At 49.2% G+C, this 26,595-nt stretch overlaps 1 protein-coding gene across 6 annotated transcripts in view; it reads left to right on the plus strand.

Annotated features, from left to right (window-relative positions):
- Positions 1 to 26,595, plus strand: part of ADGRA1 (adhesion G protein-coupled receptor A1) — a 45,467-nt gene that overhangs the window by 11,058 nt on the left and 7,814 nt on the right. For 5 of the 6 annotated variants that reach the window (XM_053586133.1, XM_053586135.1, XM_053586132.1 and 2 more), the window contains 3 exons: positions 28 to 155; positions 1,276 to 1,399; positions 4,259 to 4,404. In XM_053586133.1, coding sequence (XP_053442108.1) covers positions 28 to 155; positions 1,276 to 1,399; positions 4,259 to 4,404 — 398 coding nt within the window. Of the gene's footprint in view, positions 1 to 27; positions 156 to 1,275; positions 1,400 to 2,298; positions 2,404 to 4,258; positions 4,405 to 26,595 lie in introns of those variants that run through there. The other variant, XM_053586137.1, reaches the window with a different exon arrangement.

The raw sequence follows: 26,595 nt of genomic DNA on the forward strand, positions 1-26,595 counted from the left end.
TCATCTAGTGTCCTGTCTCCTCCCTAGGATCTGAAGACCGTGCTGTCCCTGCCGCAGTACCCAGGGGAGTTCCTGCACCCCGTGGTATACGCGTGCACCGCCGTCATGCTGCTCTGCCTCCTCACCTCCGCTGTCACCTACATTGTGCATCAGAGGTGAGCCTGACTGGGATCCCATGCCCCACAGTGTCCTCCTTTCCCTTCAAACACGACTCCCCCAAAGTGAGGCCTCCTTTCCTCCAGGGGTGGAGGTGCTGAGGGCAGCCACACCCACCACTCCCAGCCTCCAGCAGATCTTCCCAAGGCAGCTCCTGTGCACTTGACAGGGTGAAGTAGGCTCCTCCTGAAACAACTCAGGTCAGCAGGGCATCCTGGGACCCCCCACATCCTGGGGGGTGGTGGAGTGGCCTGTGGAACACATGGAGATGCTGGGAAATGTGAGGGTCCCACAAAACAGGGTCAAGCATAGTCAAAGTCACGGGCAGTGCCAAGGCCATGGTCACAACCGTGGTCACTGGCAGAGGCTTGGGAGTGTCTGTGGCTGTGGTCCCAACAGGAAGCCGAGGCTCACAGGTAGAGACTTGGGCATGTCCACAGCCTCAGTCATGTGTAGAGACTTGGGCATACCCAAAATTAGATAGACTCAGTGGCTTGTAAACAGTAGAGGTTGATTCCTCGAGGTTCTAGAAGCTGGACATCCCAGGTAAAGGCACCAGCCAGTTTGGTGTCTGGGGAGGCTGCTGCTTAGTTCACAGACAGCACCTTCTCACCATGTCCTCAGGGGATGGGAGGGATAATAGAGCGTTTTGGGGCCTCTTTTATAAAACTCAATTGATCCCAATTAAGTCTGCACATGTGACTTGGTAGGGGACACAAACCCTCAGACTACAGTACCTGTGGTCACAGAAAGAGGCTTGGGCATGTTCAAGGCCATAGTCACAATCCAGGGATATTCGTCCCAGCCAAGCCTCTTCCCTAGGTAGCAGACATTTAGGGGGAGCCTGTCCTGGGCCCTGGGGAGCAACTTGTACCTGAGACTCTGCACGGTCACCGGGTCTCAGGGCCCAGATGGTCCCTGCTCAGACCCTGCAGACCCCCTTCCAGCACAGCATCCCAAGATGATGTCACTCGGGACCTTCCCTGGCACAACCTGTCTCTGCCACCTGACCTGGTCCTATGGACAGTCACTGCTGCCCTGCAGAGGGCCGGCCACCCTGAGGACAGGGCTGGGTAGGATGAAGGCTCAGTTCCTAACACGGGACCCCTCTCTCCACAGTGCCATCCGGATCAGCCGGAAAGGCCGCCACACGCTGTTGAATTTCTGCTTCCACGCGGCTCTGACCTTCACGGTGTTCGCAGGCGGCATCAACCGCACCCAGTATCCCATCCTGTGCCAGGCGGTGAGTTCTCTGGACCTCCGTGGGCCACGGAAGTGCTGTTGTCTCCCCCAAGGGCATGTGGTGGTGCTGGTCTTGTGTGAGACCATCTGCCCGCACTCGAGCCTCTTGAGGCCTGAACCCACCCAGCTATTTTGCTAAATGTTTTCTGGGGCTGCTCTATGCCCAGCCCTACCCAGGGGTAACCAGCCCCAACAGTCACCTCCAGGCCCCAGGCTCGGTGGGTGGGGGTGCCCCACCCCATATGCTGCAAGATGTCTCACCCAGCCCTGTGGTTCCGTCCCTCCCTGAGTGTGCCAGGCCTATGGGACCACACTCAGCCTGCTGTGCCCAGGCAATTTGGCTCCTCACTGGCCCCATAACTCAGCAAGCAGTGAGGATGGCTCTGTGCACAACTCCACCAGGTGCCTCCTGTACCTGGCACTGATGTTGGGCAGCTGTCTGCCCATACTGGTGACCTGTCTACCTGCACTGACAGTAAAGGCAGACCTGCCCTGGGGGTAGACAAAGGGCTATTCCCAGGGAAAGCAGGGCTGAGAATGCTGGTCCATCCAGTACCTTTCCCCCTAGCACTGGCGCAATTACAATTGAGGCCACGCAGTCCCACACACACAGGACAGTCCTGCTACTCCAGAGCCTGTGCACAGAGGAGACAGCCCATCTATATGACTGTGCATCTGGACCAGCCACCAGGAAGCCATGTCCACCGCCTCAGGCTAACCCATGTGGCCTAGCAGAGAAGCCTCCAGCACATGCCGGAACAGGGCCATGGTGGACACACTTCCTTCATGGAAACAGCCACAGAAAGCACCTGGGGGTCCAGTTTCTGTCCTCCCTGCTGGGGCCCTCTGGGCAGCCCTGAGATGGGTCATGTCTGTGTCTGTGCTTGGCCATCCAGGCGCCCCACACACTGCAGCAAAGCCACCAGCCTCACAGGAGCCCCCCTGGAGCCTCAGAAAACCTCAGACTATCCCAGGCCCTGACCAGGCTCCCCGAGAACCTCACAGGTGACAGCCCAGGGGGACACTCAAGACGTGTGATTGGGGGGCAGGTCTAAACTCAGGAGAGGTGAGATCTTGAGGACATGGGTGGGTGAGCTGTGCACCTCCTCCTTGGGATGGTGTCCCGGGGGAGACTGCTTTGCGTTCTGGAATCAGAAAGACAACAGCCTCTCCCAGGTTCTATCCTGGCCTCACGGTCACACTCCAGAAGGCGCTGTCCATTCACCTGGGGCCTACGGGGTGCTTGGCACAGCCACATGGAACCCATGTGCCCTGGGGGCTGTGCACAGCAAATGCACACACAGTGCCATGGGGCTGTCACAGTTGGAGAGGCCTAAGAGGAGGAAGTTGGGCTTGGGCCCCACGCGCTCCTTTACCCTGCGCTTTGAGGGCATGACCAGAGTACCTGTCACTGATTCTGAAGCTTCTGAAAGGCAGGGGTTGGGCAGGCTCCTCATGTGGGCCCCGTGGCTGCCCTCACCACCCTGCCAGAAGTGAGGTTTAAACATAGCCGCAGGAGGGCAGGCCACGCCCAGCAAGGGGTTCATGACTGCCAACCCCAGGCCCCTTCCTACTGAGCTAGCCCAGCACCCCATGGGGTGGGGCAAGGGGCGCAGCGCCCAAAGCCTTGGAGAGAACAGATGGCTGTCATGGCAGCAGATGACCACAGGCCTCATTAAAGTACTTAAGCAGCCTCATGAGCAAAGACAGATGGCCACCCTTGACTCCATGCAGCTGAGCCTTGGCACTGGCCCTGGACACCCAGGGGCTGGGGTGGGCAGCAGAACCCTGTCTGGACGCCAGGCCAGCATCCTCACAACATCTCTGTGTCCAGCCTGAGGGCCACATTTGGGAGACATGGTTCTATTTACACCTCCCGTAACCACTGCACACAGCTAGGCCTGGCCCTCCTGGCCCTCCTCACTGCCCAGGCAGCTCCCCGAGGCCCGAGGGCCGTTGTCTCTGATCATTTCTGGTTGTACACGACACCTACAGCCACACTGCTGCCCTCTTCCTGGGCCCTGCTTTGGCAGCACATGCGCCCTCACACATAGGGCCAGGCCCAGAGAAAGGGTGGGTTCTCTCTGGCCACCACCACATGCAGGGAGCTCCCCTGGAGCCGTGAACAAAGCCCCTACCTTTCCACCCCGCAAAGCCTTATCCATTATCATAGTATTTCCTCACAAGTAAAACTGGAGCTGCAGGTTTAACACATCATTACAATGGCACAATGTTAGCTTTATTCAGAGTCTCTGTGTTCCTTAAACATTTACAGCCTTTCCAATTATAGCAATATTTTACTTGTCATTTCAAAATGTCAGGTTATTACTCCAAGATAGCCTCGTTTTGTACACCCAGAGGGAGACAGAGTGTGGGATGTTGTCCCTGTCCCCTCCTGACACACAAGGTTGGGAGCCTCAGCAGGCTGGGGAGACCCTTGCCGAGGACACCCCCCGATTTGGACTCCCATGTGGGGCTCAGAAGCCCAACCCTCCAGTCCACAGGGCTCTAGACCTGAGCCCCCAGTGACCACAGGAAGCTGTGTGCACACAGGCCCCCACAGGCTGGCGCAGACTCACTCAAGGACACGCATGTGGCCCTCCAGCTGCTACGGGCTTCCAGGGCTCCCTGCCCCCATCTCAATTCAAGGGCCTTTGTAACCCACATGTCCCCAGTGAGTTCTGGGACCCCTGTGCTGTCCCCAGCTTCCCTGAGCTAGCCTGCTAGCCCTTCTGCTGCTGCCATTCTTGTCACTAGACAGCTGCCTCCTGAAGGTGCCCAGGGAGATCCAGGCTCCACAGCTTGGGCATCAGGGAGGCAGGGCTGGGACTGGGGGCCGGCTGACTGCTCCTTCTTCCAGGTGGGCATTGCACTGCATTACTCCACGCTTGCCACCATGCTGTGGATTGGAGTGACTGCCAGGAACATCTACCAGCAGGTGACAAAGAAGGCCCCACCATGCACAGACAGAGACCAGCCTAGGCTCCCCAGGCAGCGGCTGCTCAGGTACTGAGTCTCCTCACACACCTGGCCACCCACGGGGACCTGGGGTGAGGCCAGGTACATTTGCTGGGTCAGGATAAACTCCTCAATAGGCAGAGGGGGTCATAGGAGCCCATGTACCTAGGGGCTTAGGGGCGGAGAGGTGAGCCAGGGACAGAGTGGGGATATGAGAGGTGACCTGGGGACAGACTGGGGTCTAAGGGGTGAGCCTGTGACAGGGTAGATCTGGATGGTGAATTGGGGACAGGGTGTGAGAGCAGGAGGTAACCTAGGGACAAGACGGGGGGCCAGCATCTATAGCTGGGCCATCAGGTCTGGGGAAACCACCTGTGTGCCTCATGTGTGACACCCCTGTGCTGCTGAGTTACTGTCCTGAGACCCTTGATGGGGGCTGTGCATGGAGACTGGCCCAACTGGCCATGGTGGCCATCTGGCCCCCAGTGTCCATGGTAGCCTTAGTGACATTGGACACCTGTTCCTTAGCTGGTAGAAAACAATGGCTCACTCAAACACCAATTTCAAGGTGACCCTGACCTGGGCCCTTTGCAATGGGGCTGGCAGGCCTGCCCAGCTGGTGGTCCCTTGCTGGGACCAGGGACGTGCCTGGGGGTGCAGGCCAGCTGGAGGGCGAGGGCACGTTGCCATCTGCAGATGAAGAGGCTCCCCTCCCACCACTTTGGGGCTGGGAACCCCTGAGGCAGAAGCACTTGTTCACCATGTGCCAGGGCAGCAGCTTCCGTGGGGCATCCTCAGGGCTGTGCTGTTTGCTTGGCTGAGTCATGGCTTCATCGCAAATCCTAGAGTTGGCAAAAGCCAGATTTAGAGTGTGACCCACAAGGAGTGGAGTGTGGGCGCCAGCCTGCCCTGTCCTCCTGGTGCCCCCTGGGGCTCCTTGAGTGCCCACCCCAGATACCTGTGCATTTTGCCCAGGTGGTGCCTGCAGGAGGCATTTCTACCAGTGCCAGGTGTGGCCACATGAAGGCCTCAGCCTGGCAGCACCTCCATGGGTTGAAAGCAGCAGAAAAACTCATTCTGAAGCAGAAAGAGCTATGTCCTGTGTCACGTAAATATGGCTGGTTCCCACCCAGACTATTTCTGGCATTGATTTCCAGGCCCGGGTGAGCTGTACCCATGGCCAAGTGGCTGGATTCCATTACCTCGTCTCTGTTGGGGACACTTGAGGTTCCTTGTGTTTAAAAATCACTCTCACAATGTGTTTCCTCATCTGTGAGAGTGGGATGGGGCCACAGAGCATCGAGTGCTTCTCTCTGCCAGGGGCCTGCACGTTTGCCGTGGTACTCTGAGGGATCTCGAGGTTCCTGCCAGGGCTACCTGGAGACCCCACCATTGTCCCCCACTGGCCCCTTACTAGTATAGAAAGGCCTGGGCATTCTAAGGGCATCTGCAGGGGGGCCGTGATGCTGCAGAGTTCCTCAGAGACTGACTGGACTGGTCACTCCACTCTTCCCAGCCACACTTCCTCCCACCCCGTGGCCCGCCATGGTGGCTGGTTGTGGCCTTACTGTGTACTCCTGGTAGCAGGTGCAGACTCAGGGGTGAGGATGCTAGCTTTTCACTTCGTAGAGGGCCTGGTGCTCTCTCTGGCTCGGGTCGGGTGGAAGGTGAATGTGCAAGGGCTGCATCTTCTAGGGAGGCGGGGCTGGCAGGCGGAGTCTTTCCTCTCAGCCTCCAAAGGGGTCACTCTGAGGCTATGCCGCACAGCATGGGCTTCCCCCATGGTAGAACCACTATAAACACCCCAGCTTGGTCCTATGTAGGGGAGGGCACAGGTGAGCTGGGGGACAGACCGCACAGAATGCTGAGCACGGTCCTAGGGAAAGGTCAGAGAAGGCCAAAATGCCTTAGACAATGTGGTAGATTATGTGTCTCAAAGGTACACTGCTTGGTGCTCAGAGTGACCCTCAATAGCCACAGACAGCATTTATCAGGGGTCACACCTGCTCTGACAGCCAGTGGGATGGCATCGCAGCTGGAGACCACACCAGGAGGTATTGCCAGGTCGGCTGTGTTGACGCATCCGTTCCTCAAGGTCAGCACGCCCTGGTGTTTATTTAGGTCTTTAATGTCTTTCAGTGACACTTTGTCATTTTCAGCACATAAGTCTTGTACCTCGTTGGTTGAATTTTTCTCCCCAAGTATTTTATTCTTTTTATTATAAATGAATTATTTTCTTAATTTTCTTTTTGGATTGTTCATTGCTTGTGTATAGAAATACAACTGATTTGGGGGTGTTGATCTTGCATCCTGCGACTTTGTAAGTGTCTTCTATTAGTTCTGATCAGGTGTTGTTAATTCTTTAGGATTTTCCGTGTGTGTGATGATCGTGCTGTCTAGGCACAGAGGCGGTTTTATTAATACTTCTTCCATTCCAATCTGGGTGGCTTTTGTTACTTTTTCTTGCCTAATTATTCCAGCAAGAGCATCCAATGCAATGTTAGTCTTTTTGCTTTTTTTTCTTAATCTAGTGAAAGATTTACCAATTTTGATGATTTTACTTATTTATTTTTTGGAGACAGAGTCTCACTCTGTCACTCAGGCTGGAATGCAGTGACATCATCATAGCTCGCTGCAAACTTAAACTCTTGGGCGCCTGCAATCCTCCAGCCTCAGCCTCCCAGTGACTGGGACTACAGGTGCCACCACATCCAACTAATTGTTGATCTTGTTAAAGAACCGATTTTGGTTTCTTCGGTTTTCTCTATTTTTCCATTCTCTGTTTTATTTGTGTCTCTGCTCTAGTCTTTACCATCTCCTTTCTTCTGCTAGCTGTGGGTTTAGTTTTCCCTTCTTTTTTCATTGTCCTCATGGTATAAAATTAGATTATTTATTTGAGATCATTTTCTTTTTAATGTAAACATTTACAGCGATAAATTTTCCTCTGAGCATTACTTTTGCCACACCCTAAGGTATGTTGTGGAATTTTTTTCCATTTATCTCAAAAGTATTTTGTCGTTTTCCTTGTGGGCTCTTCTTTGGCTTGTTGTTTATGTTAATTTTCACAGATCACTAGGTGTTGGTGGATGGGGGGGATCCACCCTCTCTAGAATTGTGTGAAATTTTTAGAAACACCCTGAATGAATGAAATCCCAACTTCATCAAAGTGAACCCGTGGTTTCAGCTGGTTTGTCTCTGTGGAGAGACCCTTGTTACAGTGATGACAAACAGGATGTCATTTCCTCCCCCATGTCTGCCAAGAAGCTCTGTCTCTGGGGTCAGGCCGTCTGGAAGGTAAAGGCACGGGTGATTCTACACATCCCTCTGTGTGGCCTGCCACGGCCAGGTAGGCGTCATCTGCCTCCTCAACCCGTGAGGAGGGGAGCAGGTGTGGGGCCGGGTCCTGCCTCCAGATCTCACCAAACAGAGCCACCAACCTTTCTGGTGTGTTCAGCATAGGCATGGCTGTAATTTGAGGGTGAATCTTGTGCAGAAACCGAGACTTCTGTGTCAGGGCTGTGCTGCTGGAAGACCCCCCCATGAGCCTCTGGCCAACAGAAGTGCTAGGCACATGTGGAAGTCGAGTCTGGGGAAGGACAGGCCCGCACCTGAAACAGGTCTGGGGGGTCCTGTCATGAAGATGGTCAGATGGTCTGGCTGGCCCCCTACTCAGTGTCCATATGGACACAGCACCTCCCCCTCCTCAGTGTCCATGTGACCCGGCACCTCCCCCTCCTCAGTGTCCATGTGGACACAGCACCTCCCCCTCCTCAGTGTCCATGTGACCCGGCACCTCCCACGCCTCAGTGTCCATGTGGACATGGCACCTCCACCTCCTCAGTGTCCATGTGACCCGGCACCTCCCCCTCCTCAGTGTCCATGTGGACACAGCACCTCCCCCTCCTCAGTGTCCATGTGACCCGGCACCTCCCACTCCTCAGTGTCCATGTGGACATGGCACCTCCACCTCCTCAGTGTCCATGTGACCCGGCACCTCCCCCTCCTCACTGTCCATGTGACCCGGCACCTCCCCCTCCTCAGTGTCCATGTGACCCAGCACCTCCCCCTCCTCACTGTCCATGTGACCCGGCACCTCCCCCTCCTCAGTGTCCACGTGGACACGGCACCTCCCCCTCCTCAGTGTCCACGTGGACACGGCACCTCCCCCTCCTCAGTGTCCACGTGGACACGGCACCTCCCCCTCCTCAGTGTCCACGTGGACACGGCACCTCCCCCTCCTCAGTGTCCACGTGGACCCGGCACCTCCCCCTCCTCAGTGTCCACGTGGACACGGCACCTCCCCCTCCTCAGTGTCCACGTGGACACGGCACCTCGCCCTCCTCAGTGTCCACGTGGACACGGCACCTCGCCCTCCTCAGTGTCCACGTGGACCCGGCACCTCGCCCTCCTCAGTGTCCACGTGGACACGGCACCTCCCCCTCCTCAGTGTCCACGTGGACACGGCACCTCCCCCTCCTCAGTGTCCACGTGGACACGGCACCTCCCCCTCCTCAGTGTCCACGTGGACCCGGCACCTCCCCCTCCTCAGTGTCCACGTGGACACGGCACCTCCCCCTCCTCAGTGTCCACGTGGACACGGCACCTCGCCCTCCTCAGTGTCCACGTGGACACGGCACCTCGCCCTCCTCAGTGTCCACGTGGACCCGGCACCTCGCCCTCCTCAGTGTCCACGTGGACCCGGCACCTCCCCCTCCTCAGTGTCCACGTGGACACGGCACCTCCCCCTCCTCAGTGTCCACGTGGACCCGGCACCTCCCCCTCCTCAGTGTCCATGTGGACCCGGCACCTCCCCCTCCTCAGTGTCCATGTGGACCCGGCACCTCCCCCTCCTCAGTGTCCATGTGGACCCGGCACCTCCCCCTCTTCACTGTCCATGTGACCCGGCACCTCCCCCTCTCACTGTCCACATGCACAGCCATGCATCCTCAAGCACACTGCACATGGGACTCGCTGGACAGGCAGGTGTTTCAAGTGGGCAATGGCATCTCCCCCAGGCCCTGATGGTCAGCCCAGGTTCAGAACAGTCCTCTGAGAGAATGCATTTTTTCACATTTCCTACTCCCTTGGTCAGCTAAAGGAAGCCACTCTGGGAGCAGGCATATCTCACTGTGGTGTAGTAGATGCTCAGGGACTAATTCCCATTGGAGTTAGGTGTAATTGCAGCCTAGTTTTGTAGTCTCTTGCCCTTCCTGGTAAAGTGTGCCAAGGCGGTTCCTGTTACTTAAGGTCTGCTGGCAGAGAAAAGCATCACAGTAGCGCCAAGACATGGGTGTCCCACACCCTGGGGCTGGCATGGTGAAGGCCACCCAGGTCCCCTCTCACCCAGCACTGGGCACAGGCTTGTCCCTGACAGCAGAGGAGCATGCCCTCTCATCTTTGCGTGATTCACACATGGCCTCAGGGGTTGAAATAGCTAGGGCAGCTGGGAGCGATTTGGAGACGGGGCTGCAAACGCCCTGTGGCAAAGGTCTCAGGACCCCAACCCAACTCCAGCTGGCAGCCAGCAATCACACTGACCTCCAGGCCCAGATCTCTGCCCACTCATGGCTGTCTGCCTGTGCATCCATCTGCTGGCCAAGGTTGTGCTTGGAAGCAGGAACAGGGCCACAGGGTGCAGGCTGGGAGGTGTAGAGCCTGTCCCTTGCTACCCACTGCTGCCCCGAATCTTCACTGCCTTGGGTGTCAGGTCCTTTCTGGCCTCACCACCTGTGGACACTAGGACCCATGAGCCTTGTCCTGCCTCACCCCCCACACTCCTGTACCTGCCACTCCACTGAAGAGCGAGACCCCTGGAAGATCCTCACCTGGTAGCTGTGCAGTCCAGGGGGGCCTCAGTGCTCACACCACATCAGAGCACCCACACTCCAGTTGAGGCCTCTCCTGCCTCACATCTCTTGGGGTCCACCTGGGTGGCCCTGTCACCTGAGCTACACTTTGACCTGCTGCTTCTTGGAGGGTGTTTTTGGAAATGGTGTGTGTGTGCACATGTGTGTGTTCATGCATGAGTGCCTGTGTGTGAGTGCATGTGTGCTTATGTGAATGTGTCCACATGTGAACATGCATGCATGCCTATGCATGTGTGCACATATGCGTGTGCATGCACGTGTGCACCTGTGTGTGCATGTGTGCTCACGTGCCTGTGTGTGCCTGCGTGTGTGTGTGCATGTGTGCTCACGTGCCTGCGTGTGCCTGCGTGTGTGTGTGCGTGTGCATGTGTGCTCACGTGCCTGTGTGTGCCTGCGTGTGTGTGCATGTGTGCTCACGTGCCTGTGTGTGCATGCATATGCATGTGCCTGCATGTATGGGCACACCTTAGAGACACCCTGTATTTGGTTGCAGATCACCACAATAAAGGCAGTCACACGAATGTCTTGGTTTCCCAGTGCCTGTGAAACTTACATGTACACTATTCTGTCATCTATTAAGTGTGCAATTGTATCATGTCTAAAAAAATGTACATATCTGAATGTAAAAAAACATTATTGCTAAAAATGCTAGTGATCAGCTGAGCCTTCAGCAAGTCACAGTCTTTTGCCGGTGGAGGATCCTACCTGGATGCTGATGGTGCCGTCTGACCAGAGTGGTGGGTGCTGGAGGCAGGGCCGACAGGGGCAGTTTTTTAAGTAAGACAACAGTGAAGGTTGACTCATCCACTGACTCTTCCTTTCACAAGAGATTTCTCTGCAGCACTCAATGCGGTTCAGCAGCATTTCACCCACAGTAGAACGTCTTTCAAAAATGGAGTCAAGGCTCGGCGCCTATAGGTCAGCGGCTAGGGTGCTAGCCACATACAACAGAGCTGGTGGGTTCGAACCCAGCCCAGGCCTGCCAAACAATGACAACCACAATCAAAAAAAAATAGCTGGGCATTGTGGCGGTCACCTGTAGTCCCAGCTACTTGGGAGGCTGAGGCAAAAGAATCGTTTAAGCCCAAGAGTTTGCAGTTGCTGTGAGCTGTGACACCACGGCACTCTACCGAGGGCAACACAGTGAGACTCTGTATCAAAAAGAAAAAAAAAAGTGGAGTCAACTCTTGCAAACCTTGCTGCTGCTTTGTCATCTAAGTTGATAGAAGATTCTAAATCCATTGTTGTCATTTTAACAATGTCCATGCCACCTTTACCCGGAGTGGATTCCATTTCAAGAAACCACTTTCTTCACTCATCCCTAAGAAGCAACCCCTCACCTGGAATCCCTCAAGTTCCATCCTGAGATTGCAGCAGTTCGGTCCCAGCTGCCGGCCCCCCTTCTCATCCTAGTTCTCCTGCTGTTTCCACCACATCTGCAGGTCCTTCCTCCACGGAAGTCTGGAGCCCCTCAGAGCCACCATGAGGGTTGGGACCACCTCCTTCCAAACTCCTGCTCACGCTGATACTCTGACCTCCTCCCATGAGTCATGAATGTTCTTAATGCATCTAGAAAGGTGAACTCTTTCCAGAAGGTTTTCAATTTATTCATCAGATCCATCAGCGGAATCACTGACTAGGGCAGCTGTAGCTTTAGAAATGTAATTTGAAATAATGAGACTTGAAAGTCAGAAGTACTCCTTAATCCATGGGCTGCAGAATGGACATTGTGGCTACATGAAAATAGCATCAATTCCTTGTACGTCTCCATCAGAGCTCCTAGGTGACAGGTAGATAGATTGCCAGTGGACAGTAATATTTTGAAAGGAATCGTTTTTCTGAATAGTAGTTCTCAATGGTGGACTTACAATATTCAGCAAACCATACTGTAAACAGATGTGCTGTCATCTAGGGTCTGTTGTTCCATTTACAGAGCACAGGCAAAGAAGATTTAGCGTAATTGCTCTATAATTTTCAGAACGGTCAGTGAGCACTGGTTTCAACTTAAGTCACCTGCTGCATTAGTCCCTAGTGACAGAGTCAGGCTATGCTTTGAAACTTTGAAGCCAGGCACTGAGTCCTCTCCAGCTGGGACAGTCCTAGATGGCCTGTTCTTCCGACACGAGGCCGTTGCGTCTGTGCTGAGGGTCTGTCGCTAGTGCAGCCGCCTTCATCAGTGGCCTTCTGGGTCTCACTGCAGCTTCTCGTCAGCACCTGCTGCCTCCCTTTGCACTTTATGTTATGGAGGCAGCTTCTCTCCTAAACCTCATGAGCCAACCTCTGCTGGCTTCAGACTTTTCTCTGAAGCTTCCTCACCTCTCAGCCTTCCCCGAATTGAAGAGAGCTGGGCCTTGCTGTGGACTAGGCTTTAGCTAAAGGGACTGTTGTGGCTGGTTTGATCTTCTGTCCAGACCCTAAAGCATTCTTTGTACCAGCAGTGAGGCTGTTTCTCTTTCTTACCTTCTGTATGGCACTGGAGTGGCACTTCCGGTCTCCTTCAGGAACTGCGTTCATAGCTGGGCTCACTGTTTGACACAAGAGGCCCAGCTCTGGGCCTGTCTCAGCTTTTGATGAACCTTCCTCACTGAGCCCAGTCATTTCTGGCTTTAGATTTAACAAGACATGTGGCACTCATCCTTTCACCTGAGCACCTGGGGGCCCGGGTAGGGATATGAACTGGCCTAACTTCAATACTGCTGTGTCTTGGGGACAAGGGAGACCCAGGGAGAGGGCGAGTCAGGAATCGCTGGTCAGTAGGGTAGGCAGAGCCCACCAAACACTGCTGGATGTTAAGCCTCCCTGTCCTATGTTGGTGCAGCTCATGGCACCCCAAAACACCTGCAGTAGTGACATCAAAGATCAGTGATCCTAGAGAACCATAAAAGACACAGTAATGATGAAAAGTTTGACATATTGTGAAAATTACCAAAGCATGACACAGAGACATGAAGTAAGCATGTGCTGTCAGAAAAATGGCACCGATGGACCTGATGGCCACAGGGTTGCCACAAACATTCAGTCTGTAAAAGCCACATGGTCAGTGCAGCATAGTATAGAAAAGTGCAGTGTAAAGAGGTGTGGCTGTGGGGCAGCACCTGTGGCTCAAAGGAGTAGGGCACCAGCCCCATATGCCAGAGGTGGTGGGTTCAAACCCAGCCCCAGCCAAAAACTGCAAAAAAAAAAAAAAAAAAAAAAGAGGCGTGGCCACACATGTCTGTGTGCACATGTGTCTGGATGCACGCCTGCGTGTGTACATGATTGCACACACGTGTGCACGTGTGTAGGGCTGCACTGTGTATGACTGTATATACGTGTGTACAGCAAATGGTTGCAAGTGTGCTACAAGTGTGTAAAAGCAAGTGTGTCCTCAAGTTGTGTGTGAACATAAGTGTGCTTGTGTGGGATGTATGTTGATGTGAGTACATGTGAGTGCAGGCAGGCACAGGAGTGGGAAGAAGGGCGCAGGGCAGGGACAGCACAGATGAGTGTCCCACAGTTTGCTGGCTCAGAAGCAAGCCCGCAGGTGCAGGGTGGTCCTAGAGGAGGATCCTCTTAGGGAAGACGCCACGGATTTGGTTCTTTCTGTCGTCTTTTTCTTTTTTTAAATACTTCTTCAATTTAAGCTCTGAGTGTGTAATGGACACTGCACAGATATGTGCCACACACAGGGGAGGGACTCATGGAGCTGTGCGGTGATGGCAGGCGAGGAGGCCCTTTGGGCACCATCAGGCCAGCTGTGCATCTCCCGGCTGAGCACTGACTCCTAGCCGCGCACATGCGGGACCTGACTTGGAGTCACACACATGGGACCAGCATGCGGGTCAGCCCCATGGGGTCTCTCATGTCTGGTTCCTTCCGCACCTGCCTGCAGGGCTCACCACGCATAGGCCTCAGCTCTCACTTCCCCAGAGCAGCCTCCATGAGTAGGCCATGAGCCTACTCTCCACACTGGCACCAGAGCTGGGCCTCCCCAGCCTCTCTGGGAGACACCTGCTGAGACTCCTCCTTGGGCGCCCCACCTTCTCTGACTGGGCTGGGGAGTGGCTGCTTCACTCCACAGGGCAGCCTCGTTCAGCTGTGCGTGTGAACTTCCCCACTGCCACTAAGTCAGCTCTGAAGCAGAAGTCTGTGACTGCGACCTTGTGCTCTGTGCTTTTTTGTCTTACTTAAGGAATCTGGTCCTCACTTGACATTCAGCTCTCTCCCTCCAGCTCCAAATTCGCCCAGGTCACTTTCTGTGAATGGCATAGGCTGGACCACACTGCTGGCCCTCAGTGCTGGGACAAATGTCATGACCTCTGTGACTTAAAGCAATACAGATATAGCATCTAACTCCTGGGGTCAAAAGTCCAGCATCAGGTCACCAGGCAAAGGCAGGGCAGGGAAGTGCCTCCCTGCATGTCTCCCCAGCACTGGACACTGTCATGACCATCTGCACTCAGGACTTGGGACCCCCTGTGCTGAAAGACTGCAGCCTGGTGTCCTCCGTCTGCTCTGTCCTCTGCCCTCCCTCTCGTAAGGACCCCTGTGATGACATCAGCCCCACCCAAACAATGCAGGACACTCTCCGTCTCAAGACCCTTCTAACCACATCTGCCAAGTCCTTTTTGCTGTGGAAAGTAAGACACTCACAGGTCCAGAGAGTAGATCCTGGGCATTGTAGGGGACCAGGAACTGGCATCCAGTTCTTGTGTGCAAACTCTCATGCACCCCCCTTTATGAACAGCCTATCTATCCCCCACCACATGCCCCATGCGTCCCTGAGCCCCAGATAAAGTGCTGCGTGTTCATGCCAGTGTCCGGGATCCTGGCTTGTCCCTCAGTGAGCTGTCTCATCCAGATTGCTATACCCTGACAGCCCTCTGGAGGCCTGTGCTCTGCAGGGAGCAAGCTCTGGTTCTGGCATCTTAGGATCTGGTTCACAGCTTCAAAGGGGAAGCAGGATTTCACTGACAGTTTCCTTCCTAGAAACTATCACCTAAAGGAAGAGGTTCATCAGACCCCTGGAAGCCATGTGACCTCAAGATGTCCCAGCAGCTGGACACCTGAAGCCACACCAGCTGAACACCTGGAGAGCTGAGCTCAAGGGGAAGGGGCTGGGTTGGGCCCCAAAGCCAGGTTTACTAGGCCCATTGGTGTGTGCTGGGCACTTGGAAGACAGAAACTCACTTGGTTTAATGAAACTCAGTGCAACAGAGGTGACATTTGAGTGTCCAGAGAACGCTCTGGAAGGCCCCCAGGTTAGGCTCACACCCTATCAGAGAGGATGTGACTTCGGCCTACCTGGTGGCCAAGGTCTGCTGGCTGCCAGGCTAGGTGGGTTCCCAGCCCCAGATCAGCTGGACCAACTCTCCCAACACCGCCTGGCTGAGGCTGGTGCCAAGGTGCCCATATCAGTCTTGGTATGGTGGACACTGAGCTCAGCAGAGTTCCATGGTCATCCATACTGGTAACTAGCAAGTAGCAGCAAGAAAAGTGTAGCCAGGCCAGGATAGCTTGCAGAGGCCTCCAACATCCTCTCTTGACAGAACTGTCAGCACATGCCAGGCGGAGGGCCCAAGGGTGGGCTCAGAGATGGTGTTGCACATGGGAGAGGGGTCTCCTGCCTGGTCAGCTATGGAGAACTCCAAACCCTGTGAGCAGTGGCTATGACTGCAGGAGGTCCCCTGGGGTCACTCCAGGAGCTGTAGCCACAGGAAAGGCAGAGGGACTGGAAGTGCTAAATTTCCCCATGAGTCCCGGGCAGGAGCCCTGGGCAAGCCAGCCTTCACTATCCCTCTCAGGGATGCCCTGCTGCAGGGGTCCTCAGGGGCTCACCCAGCTCATGAGGGCCCAGGGGCATCACACGTTAGCCCTATGGAGCAGAGTAAGCCCTGAGTCATCTTGCCACATGGCTCACAAGGCCTGCCAAGGATGCTAAAGAGTACCTGTGGGCCTTTCTCTCATTGAGACAGTGGAAGGCCTGGGCAAGGAGCCCTCTGCCCACACAGAGCAGGTCCTTGGGCTCCCTGTGCACAGCATAGCAGGACCCAAGGGCAGGGCTTTCTGCACCAACACCAACCCTGGGGCACAGCAGAGAGGTCCCTGTGCCTAAAATCACTGGTCAGCTGGGCTGGACAGCCAAGCCCAGGGTGGAGCTCTGTCAGCCCTGCTAGAACAAGCTCTGTCTCAAGCTCTGTCCCAGCATGTGCCACTAGTAGGGGATGTCGTTCTGTGATTTTGTCCTCTCTTACCCGCTGACCAACATCGTGGCTGTTGCTTTTCTTGTTGCACTGGAATCCGCTTTTTCTAAATTTTTTTTTCTAATTATTGTTTGAGAATCACAGAATTAGGTTACACTGATTGCATTTGTTAGATAAAAGTTATAATTGTGTCCTGCCCCCAAGAGGCATGCCATACACCATGACCCCCATCCCCCTCCCTCCTCCTCTCCCCCATCCCTCATTCCCCTACCCCCCACCTTGTATTAGATCATCTATTACCTTCATATTAGAATTGAGTGCATTGGCTTCTTGCTTCTCCAATCTTGTTATGCTTTACTAAAAAAAAACGTGTTTCACCTCCATCCAGGTTAATATGAAAGATGGAAAGTCGCCATCTTTTTTAGTGACTGAATAGTATTCCATGGTGTACATATACCACAGCGGGTTAATCCATTCCTGGGTTGGTGGGCATTAGGTTATTTCCACATTTGGGCGATTGTAAATTGAGCTACAATAAACAGTCTAGTGCAAATGTCCTTATGAGAAAAGGATTTTTTTTCCTCTGGGTAATATAAGCCTAGTAGTAGGATTGCAGGATCAAATGGGTCTAATATGAGTTCTTTTCAGATTCTCAATATTTTCACCCCAAAAGGTTGTATTAATTTGCAGTCCCACCAGCAGTGTAAAAGTGTTCCCTTCTCTCCACATCCACGCCAGCATCGGTAGCTTTGAGACTTTGTAATGTGGGCCATTCTCATTGGGTTAGGTGATATCTCAGGGTCGTTTTGATTTGCATTCTCTGATGATTAGGGATGATGAGCATTTTTTGATATGTTTGTTAGCCATCCATCTGTCTTCTTTAGAGAAGGTTCTATTCGTCTCTCTTGCCAAGTGATATATGGGATTGTTGGTGGGGGGAGGTTGTTGATTAATTTGGGTTCTGTATAGATCCTAGTTATCAATCTTTCATCTGATTTATAACATGAAAATATCTTTTCCCATTCTGAATGTTGTCTGTTTTGGCAGTTGTTTCTTTACCTGTACAGAAGCTTTTCAGTTTAATTAAGTCCCATTTGTTTATTTTTGTTGTTGCAATTACCACAAAGTCTTCTTCATAAAATCTTTTTCTGGGCAAATATCTTCAAGTGTTTTCCCTACATGTTCTTTGAGGATTTTTATTGTTTCCTGGCTTAGATTTAAATCTTTTATCCATCTTGAATCAATTTTTGTAAGTGGTGAGAGGTAGGAGTCCATTTTCAATCTTTTACATGTGGTTATCCAGTTTTCCCAGCACCATTTATTGCATAGGGATTCTTTTCCCCAGTGTATGTTCTTGTTTGGTTTATCAAAGATCAGGTGGCTGTAAGATGTTAGATTCATCTCATGGTTTTCTATTCAGTTCCAAATGTCAATGCCTCTATTTTTTGTGTCAATACCACGCCGTTTTGATCACTGTGGCCTTAAGTCATAGACTAAAGTCTGGTAGGATGATACCCCTGGAATTGTTCTTATTACTAAGAATTGCCTTTGCTATATGGGGTTTCTTCTATTTTTGTCCCATACAAAATGAAGAATTATTTTCTCCAAGTCTTGAAAGTATGATGTTAGTATTTTAATAGGGATGGCATTGAATCTGTAGATTGTTTGGGAAGTATAGACATTTTGATAGTGTTGATTCTTCCCAGCCATGAGCATAGTCTTCCATTTGTTAATATCTTCTGCTATTTCTTTTCTTGGGGTTTCATAATTTTCTTTGTAGAGGTCCTTTATCTCTTTTGTTATGTAGATTCCTGGTAGTTCTTTTTATTTTGAAGCTACTATTAAGGGAATTGTGTCCTTGATTAGCTTCTCATCTTGGCTATTATTGGCATATACAAAGGCTACTACTGATTTGTGGACATTGATTTTATATCTGGAGACATTACTGTATTTTTTGATCACTTCCAGGAGTCTTCGGGGTTCTTTAAGTATAGGATCATATCATCAGGAAAGAGGGAGAATTCGACCTCCTCTGCACCCATTTGGATGCCCTTTTTCTCTTTCTCTTGCCTGATTGTATTGTCTAGAACTTCTAGGACTATGTTGAATAGTAGTGGCGATAGAAGACAACCTTGTCTGGTTCCAGTTCTAAGTGGAAAAGCTTTCAGTTTTACTTCATTCAGTAAAATATTAGCTGTGGGTTTGTTGTAGATGGCTTCAATCAGATTAAGAAATGTGCCACTGGATGGGACGGCGCCTGTGGCTCAGTGAGTAGGGCGCCGGCCCCATATGCCGAGGGTGGCGGGTTCAAACCCAGCCCCGGCCAAATTGCAACAAAAAAATAGCCAGGCATTGTGGCGGGCGCCTGTAGTCCCAGCTGCTCGGGAGGCTGAGGCAAGAGAATCGCATAAGCCCAAGAGTTAGAGGTTGCTGTGAGCTGTGTGACGCCACAGCACTCTACCCGAGGGCAGTACAGTGAAACTCTGTCTCTACAAAAAAAAAGAAAAAAAAAGAAATGTGCCACTGGATCAGTGTCTGTAGCTCAGTGAGTAGGGTGCCAGCCACATACACCAAAGCTGGAGGGTTTGAGCCTGGCCCAGGCCTGCTAAACAACAATGACAACTACAACCAAAAAATAGACAGGTGTTGTAGCAGGCGCCTATAGTCCCAGCTACTCCAGAGGTGGAAGCAAGAGAATCGCTTAAGCCAAAGAGTTTGAGATTGCTGAGAGCTATGACGCCACAACACTCTAGCAAGGACAACATAGTTAAGACTCTGTCTCAAAAACAAACAAACAAAAAGAAATGTGCCACCTTTTTCTGCATCTGTTGAGAGGATCATATGGTCTTTGTTTTTGCTTCTGTGGATATGGTGAATTACATTTATGAACTTGTGTATGTTAAACCAGCCTTGCATCCCTGGGATGAAACCTATTCGGTTGTGACAAATGATTTTTTAAATGTGTAGCTATAATTTATTGGATAGGATTTTGTCGGGAATTTTTGCGTCTATATTCATTTGTGAAATTGGTCTGAAATTCTCCTTTTTAGTTGGGTCTTTTCCTGGTTTGGGTATCAGGGTGATGTTTGCTTTGCAGAACATGTTGGGGAAAATTCCTTCCTTTTCAATTCATTGGAATAATTTCTGCAGTATGGGTATAAGCTCTTGTTTGAAGGTTTGATAGAATTCTGGTATGAAGCCATCTGAACCAGGGCATTTTTTTTGGGGGGGGGGGAGAATTTATTGTTTCTTAGATCTCAATTCTTGAAATCAGTCTGTTCAAGAGATCTATTTCTTCTTGGTTAAGTCTAGGGAGAAGGTATGATTCCAGGTATTGATCCATTTCCTCCACGTTGTCAAATTTCTGGGCACAGAGTTTCTTGTAGTACTCAGAGAAGATCTCTTGTATCTCTATAGCATCTGCTGTTATTTCCCCTTTATCATTTCTGATTGAGGTTATTAGAGATTTTACTTTTCTGTTTCTAGTTAGTCTGGCCAAAGGTTTATCAATTTTATTTATTTTTTTAAAAAACCAACTTTTTGTTTCATTAATTTTCTGAATGATGCTTTTGTTTTCAATTTCATTAATCTCTGTTTTAGTTTTGGTTCTTTTCTTCTGCTGGGTTTGGAATGAGATTATTCTTCTTTTTCCAATTCCATAGATGGTTCATGAGTTTGTTGATGCACTCTCTTTCTGGTTTTCGAATGTAGGCATCTAATGTAATCAATTTTCCTCTTACAACTGCTTTTGCTTTATCCCACAGGCTTTGGTAACTTGTGTCCTCATTGTTGTTATGTTTGAGGATTTTAATGATTTCCTCTTTTATCTCTTTCTGAACCCAACTATCATTCAGCATAAGGCTATATAATTTCCAAGTCTTTGTGGGGAAATGAACGTTTTTGTTGGAGTCAAGTTCCACCTTTACTGCCTTGTGGTTTGAGAAGATACAAAGTATAATTTCTATAATTCTTTTAATTTTGCTGAGGTTTGATTTCTAGGATGTGGTAGATTTTAGAGTACATACCATGGGCTGATGAGAAAAAATGTATATTCCTTAGCTTTGGGATGGTGTATTCTGTATATGTCTACTAAGCCCATTTGTTGTAGGGTCACATTTAAGTCCTTTGTATCTTTATTTAGTTTCTGTTTACAGGATTTGTCCAGTTCCGTCAGAGGGATGTTAAAGTCCCTGACTATTATGGTGTTATGGGATATCATATTGCTCGGACCCCTCAAGGTCTGTTTCATAAATCTGGGAACATTTAAGTTGGGTGCATAAATGTTTAAAATTGAAATGTCTTCTTGTTGTATTGTTCCTTTGATAAGGAACAATAAAGTATAAAGTATCCATCTTTGTCTTTTTTAACTTCAATTGCTTTAAATCTGCTTGTATATGAAAATAAGATTGCAACCCCTCCTTTCTTCTGATTTCCATTTGCTTGAAATATGATTTTCCATCCCTTAACCCTGAGTCTTGATTTGTCCTTCAAGGCTACATGTGTCTTGGAGACAGCAGATGGATGGCTTGTGCTTTTTTATCTAATCAGCCAGCCTGTGCCTCTTCAGTGGTGAATTCAGTTATATTGAGAATCCATTTATTGAGAGAATTTGTAAGTGTGGTGGAGTTTTATTCAGCTTATTTTGTGAAAGTCCATTGTGTAGTTTTATCCTTTGTGCCATTGTGGAAGCTAAGTTTTGACCTTTAGTTTCCAGGTGTTTGTTTACTTTGCTGGTTGTCCATTATGGTGGTTAATGTTGAGACTAGGTCTAAGTATCTCCTGTAGAGCTGGTCCTGTTGTGACAAATTTCCTCAGTGCTTGTATATCCTCAAAAGATTTGATTTCTCCATCAGTTTTGAAACTAAGTTTAGCAGAGTACAGAATTCTGGGCTGAAAATTATTTTGTTTAAGAATGTTACAGGTGGTGAGATCTCTTTCTTTGTTTCTCCTTACTCAACCCCACTTTTTTTCCTTCTTTTTGCCTCACTGTCAGCTGGCTGCCATAGGTCAGTGGAGAACATGCTGGCCCTTCACACCAGCAGCGGCCAGTTAGAACTTTGCCTAGGCCTGATTAACAAAAAGAAAAAGCAACCACAATATCTGTTATAAAATAATTTTTAAGACAACTTCCTTTTACTTAATTCTATTTCTCTGAAAAATATTAACCACCCCCCTCAATGCAATGCAAATGTACTGAATAATTTTTTAAAAGTTTCTCCAGGTAGGAATTGTGGTAAGATGGCTAACTAGAAACAGCTTTAACTAGAGGTTCATGGTCAAATGGAGAGATATTGGACTAAAGTGGATAGAAGCTGAATGAGAGGAGCTCTACACTCAGAGGACTGAATGAGGTACACATCACCCAGGCTGAATCAAGTGGCAGAAACAAGAAAGTGGAAGAAAAATAACACTGCAGCGGTGGCACTGCTCCATGGTGAAGAATGGAGTCATCAGGGACAACCTATGAATTCAACTAAAAAAGTATAATTAACATTAAAAAAAGAGAAAAAGAGGAAGAAGCTGAAAATACTCATGAGGAGGAATTTGCTGAAGAACTCTGGCATTATGAAATATCAGAGCAGGCTCAGCACCCATAGCACAGTGGTTACAGCGCCAGCCACAGACACCAAGGGTGGCAAGTACGAACCCGGCCCAGGCCAGCTAAACAACTGCAACAAAAAAATAGCCGGGCATTATGGCGGGTGCTTAGTTGCAGCTACTTGGAAAGCTGAGGCAAGAGAATCGCTTAAGCCCAGGAGTTCAAGGTTGCTGTGAGCTGTGACTCCATGGCACTCTATCAAGGGTGACATAGTGAGGCTGTGTCTCAAAAAATAACAAGAAATAAAGAAAAGAAAAGAACTATCATAGCAGATCAACACCTCCTGGGATCAAAGAAAATACAATAGAGAATCTCATCCATAGAGAAATTGCTGAAATTTCAGAAATGGAATTTAGAATGTGGATAGCAAATAAGATAATAGGAATGGAGGGAAAGATGGAAACACAGAACCAAAACACAGTTCAGAATTTGTCTCAAGAAATTAATGAATCCAAAGACAAAGTTAGCAAGGATGTGGGCACAATGAGGAAAGATATAGTAGAGCTTAAGGAATTGAAAAGGTATTTGAGGAGCTTCAAAACACAGGAAAGTCCCTCAGAAATAGAGTTGAGCAGTGCAAAGAAAGAATCGCAGATAAAGAAGATAAGACTTTTGAACTATCCCAAGCATTCAAAGAGGCAGAAAGGCTGGGCACCTGTAGCTCAAGTGACTAAGGCACCAGCCACATACACCAGAGCTGGCAGGCTCAAATCCAGCCAAGGTCTGCCAAACAACAATGACAACTACAACCAAAAAATAGCCAGGTATTGTGGCAGGTGCCTGTAGTCCCAGCTACTTGGGAGCCTGAGGCAAGGGAATTGCTTAAGTCCAGGAGTTGGAGGTTGCTGTGAGTTGTGACGCCATGGCACTCTACCCAGGGCAACAGCTTGAGGCTCTGTCTCAAAAAAAAGAGGCAGAAAAATGGAGAAAAAGGACAGAATATTCCCTAGGAGAGTTATGGGATCGTTCCAAGAAATCAAGCATCTGAATTATAGGAATTCCTGGAGGAGGAGAGGATGGTACCATAGGCACAAATTCTCCGCTCCAAGACATTATGGTGGAGAATTTTCCAAATATTGCAGGAGACACTGAAATTCAGATAATAGATAGTTTCAGAACCCCAGCACAACTCAATCCAAACAAAGCATCTCCCAGACACATTGTAATTAATTTTGCCAATGTTAATATGAAGGAGAAACTTCTGCAAGCAGCCAAGCATAAGAAAAGTATTACTTACAAGGGAAACCATGAGGATGACCGCAGATCTTTTGGCCAGAACTTTCCAAGCCAGAAAAGAATGGTCATTGACTTTCAACCTTCTTAAACAAAACAATTTCCAGCCCAGAAACCTATACTCTGTTAAACTGAGTTTCATTTGTGATGGAGAAATCAAATACTTCACTGACATCCACATGTTGAGGAAATTTGCTATGACTCGACCAGCTCTACAGAAAATGCTGAGACCCATTCTTCATAACATGCAACTGGAGGGTACACCACCAAAGTAAACCTACCCAGAAATTAAAGAACAAAGCATAGCTTCACAATGGTGAGAGGCATAAAATTAAACTTAGGACTTCTGAAAAACAGGATGTCCAAAACTCTGCCATATCTATCATTTCTCTCAATTAATGTGAATGGTTTGAACTCTCCTTTAAAGAGGCACAGACTGGCCGACTGGATACAAAAACTGAGGCCAGATATCTGTTGCCTATAAGAAACTCAGCTTACCTCAAAAGATAAAACAAGACTCAGGGTGAAGCGATGGGAAATGGTATTCCAGGCAAATGGAAAGTAGAAAAAAACTGGGGTTGCAATCTTGTATGCAGATACAATGGGATTCAAACCAACATAAATAATGAAAGACAAAGATGGACACTTGAAACTGGTCAAGGGAAACACAATATGAAGAGATTTCAATAGTTAACACCTATGCACCCTATCTGAATGCTCCTCCATATATAACTGATCTGAACAATATGGTATCTTCCCACATCATAATAGTTGGAGATTTTACTACCTCATTGGCAGTACTGGGCAGATCCTCCAAGCAGAAACTAAGCAAAGAAATAATCTAGCAATAACATAAAATAGCAAATACAGTTCTTAGAAATAAAAACAAATCTGGAGGCATCACGTTGCCAGACTTCAGATAATATTATAATGCTATAGTGATCAAAAAAGCATGATACTGGTGGCACCTGTGGCTCAAAGGAGTAGGGCACTGGCCCCATATGCTAGAGGTGGAGGGTTCGAACCCAGCCCCAGCCAAAAACTGCAAAAAAAAAAAGCATGATACTGTCACAAAAATAGAGACACAGATCTATAGAATAGGATAGAGAATCTAGAGATGAACCCAGCCACATATCATCATTTAATATTTGACAAGCCTAACAAAAACATGCAATGGGGAAAAGAATCCTTATTTAACAAATGGTGCTGGGAGAACTGGTTAGCCACATGCAGAAGACTGAAACTGGACCCGCACCTCTCAACATTGACCAAAATTAATTCTCATTGGATAAAAGATTTAAATTTAAGACACAAAACAATAAAAATTATAGAAGAGAGTGTGGGGAAAACACTTGAAGATACTGGCCTGGGAAAAACTTTATGAGGAAGACACCCCTAGCAATTGTAGCAACACCAAAAATAAATAACTGGGACTTGGTCAAGCTAAAAAGCTTTTGCACAGCTAAGAGTACCACAAACAGAGCAAACAGACAGCCCTCAGACTGGGGGAAGACTTCTGCATGTTATGAATCTGACAAAGGCTTGATAACTAAAATCTACAGAGAACTGAAATTAAACAATAAGGAAAGTGCAAATAACCCCCTCTACAAGTGGGAAAGAGATTTGAACAGAAACTTCTCTGAGATGACAGATGAATGGCAAACAAACACATGAAAAAGTGCTCATCATCTTTAATCATCAGAGAAATGCAAATCAAAACCACTCTGAGATACTGCCTAACACCAGTAAGACTAGCCCACATCACAAAGTCCCAAAGCTGCAGATGCTGGCATGAATGTGGAGAGAACGCTTCTACACTGCTGGGGGGATTGCAAGCTAAACAACCATAATGGAAAGAACTATGGAGAAGCCTCAAAGAACTAAAAGTCATTGATCTTCCATTTGATCCCGCAATCCCATTACTAGGGTCTGCCCTGGACCACTCCCGAACGACTGTTGGTCTTACCTGGACCACTCCCAGACAAATGTGGGTCTGCCCTGGCCCACTTCTGGATGACTGTGGGTCTGCTTTGGACCACTTCCAGATGACTGTGGGTCTGCCCTGGACCACTCCTGATGACTGTAGGTCTTCCCTGGACCACTCCTGGGTGACCGTGGGTCTGCCCTGGACCACTCCTGACATCCATGGATCTATTCTGTTCCCTTTGTCAGTTTGTCCTTTCTCTGGGACCACATTGTCTTGATTACTGTGGCTTTTTAGTATGTCTTGAAGTCAGATAATGTGAGTCCTTGAAGATGGCGTTGAATAGTCTTCTACATTTCTTTATAAATGTTGGAATCAACTTTTAAACTCTTACATAACCCCATCTTCTGGGGTTATGATTGGGATTTTTATGTCATTGTTAATAACATTTTATTTTCCAAATAACACAGTAAAGTGGGCCCCCAAACTGGGGTCCAACCTGGGACCAGGCTAAGTGGGTTCTTGGCTTCATGCAGGAAAGAATTTAAGAGCAAGTCGATAGAGTAAAGCAAAACCAAGTTTATGAAAGCAAGAAAAAGAGAGAAAAGAAGGCCACCCCATAGATGGGGCAGTGGGCTATCTCTCAGAGCAACAGAGAGTTTCCAGAATATACCTAGAATGTTAAGCAGAGCAAGAATTAGTCAATATTTCTGGGAAGTGGGTAGAGAGTTTTCCTGGAACTGAGGGTCTATCCTCTTTTTAAACCATACAGGGTAACTTCCAGGAGTTGCCATGACATTTGTAAACTGCATTGGCACTCGTGGGAAGTTCCTTTCGCAATGATAATGCGTTACAACTGGCATATAGTGGGCAGCCAGAGTAACCTGAGGTCAGCTTTCTCGTGGACTCTGGCTCCAACTGATTTTGGCTGGTTTCCCCACCACCTCCTGTTTCATCAGAGACCTTGGTTTGGACCTCATGACTATCGAGTGGGGCACGCTGACTCCCTATCTCACAAGATTTCCTGATAACTTATAAATATATAAATGATATTTGTATATTAACCTTACCACCTTCCTAATTCACTTACTAATCCTACAAGTTGTTTTTCAGATTCTACTGAATTTTTTTATGTGATCAATCAGTCCTCATGTCATCTACAAATATTTTGTCCCTTTTTTTCCTTTGCTCGCCTCATTACAAACACCTGTGTAACAGGATCCATGCAGGAGACGCCCTTGTCTTTGATCTTAGGAGGAAAACATTCAGTCATTCAACATGAAGAGTGACATTAACTATACATTTTTCATTTATGCCAATTTACAAATTGAGGGAATTGCCTTTAATTCCTAGTTCCTGAGATTTTTAATAAAGAACATGTAATTAACTTTGTCAAGTAATTTCCTACCTCAATTAGAACAATTATATTGTGTT

The sequence above is a fragment of the Nycticebus coucang genome, chromosome 3, assembly GCF_027406575.1.
Source record: "Nycticebus coucang isolate mNycCou1 chromosome 3, mNycCou1.pri, whole genome shotgun sequence".
Lineage (NCBI taxonomy): Eukaryota > Metazoa > Chordata > Mammalia > Primates > Lorisidae > Nycticebus > Nycticebus coucang.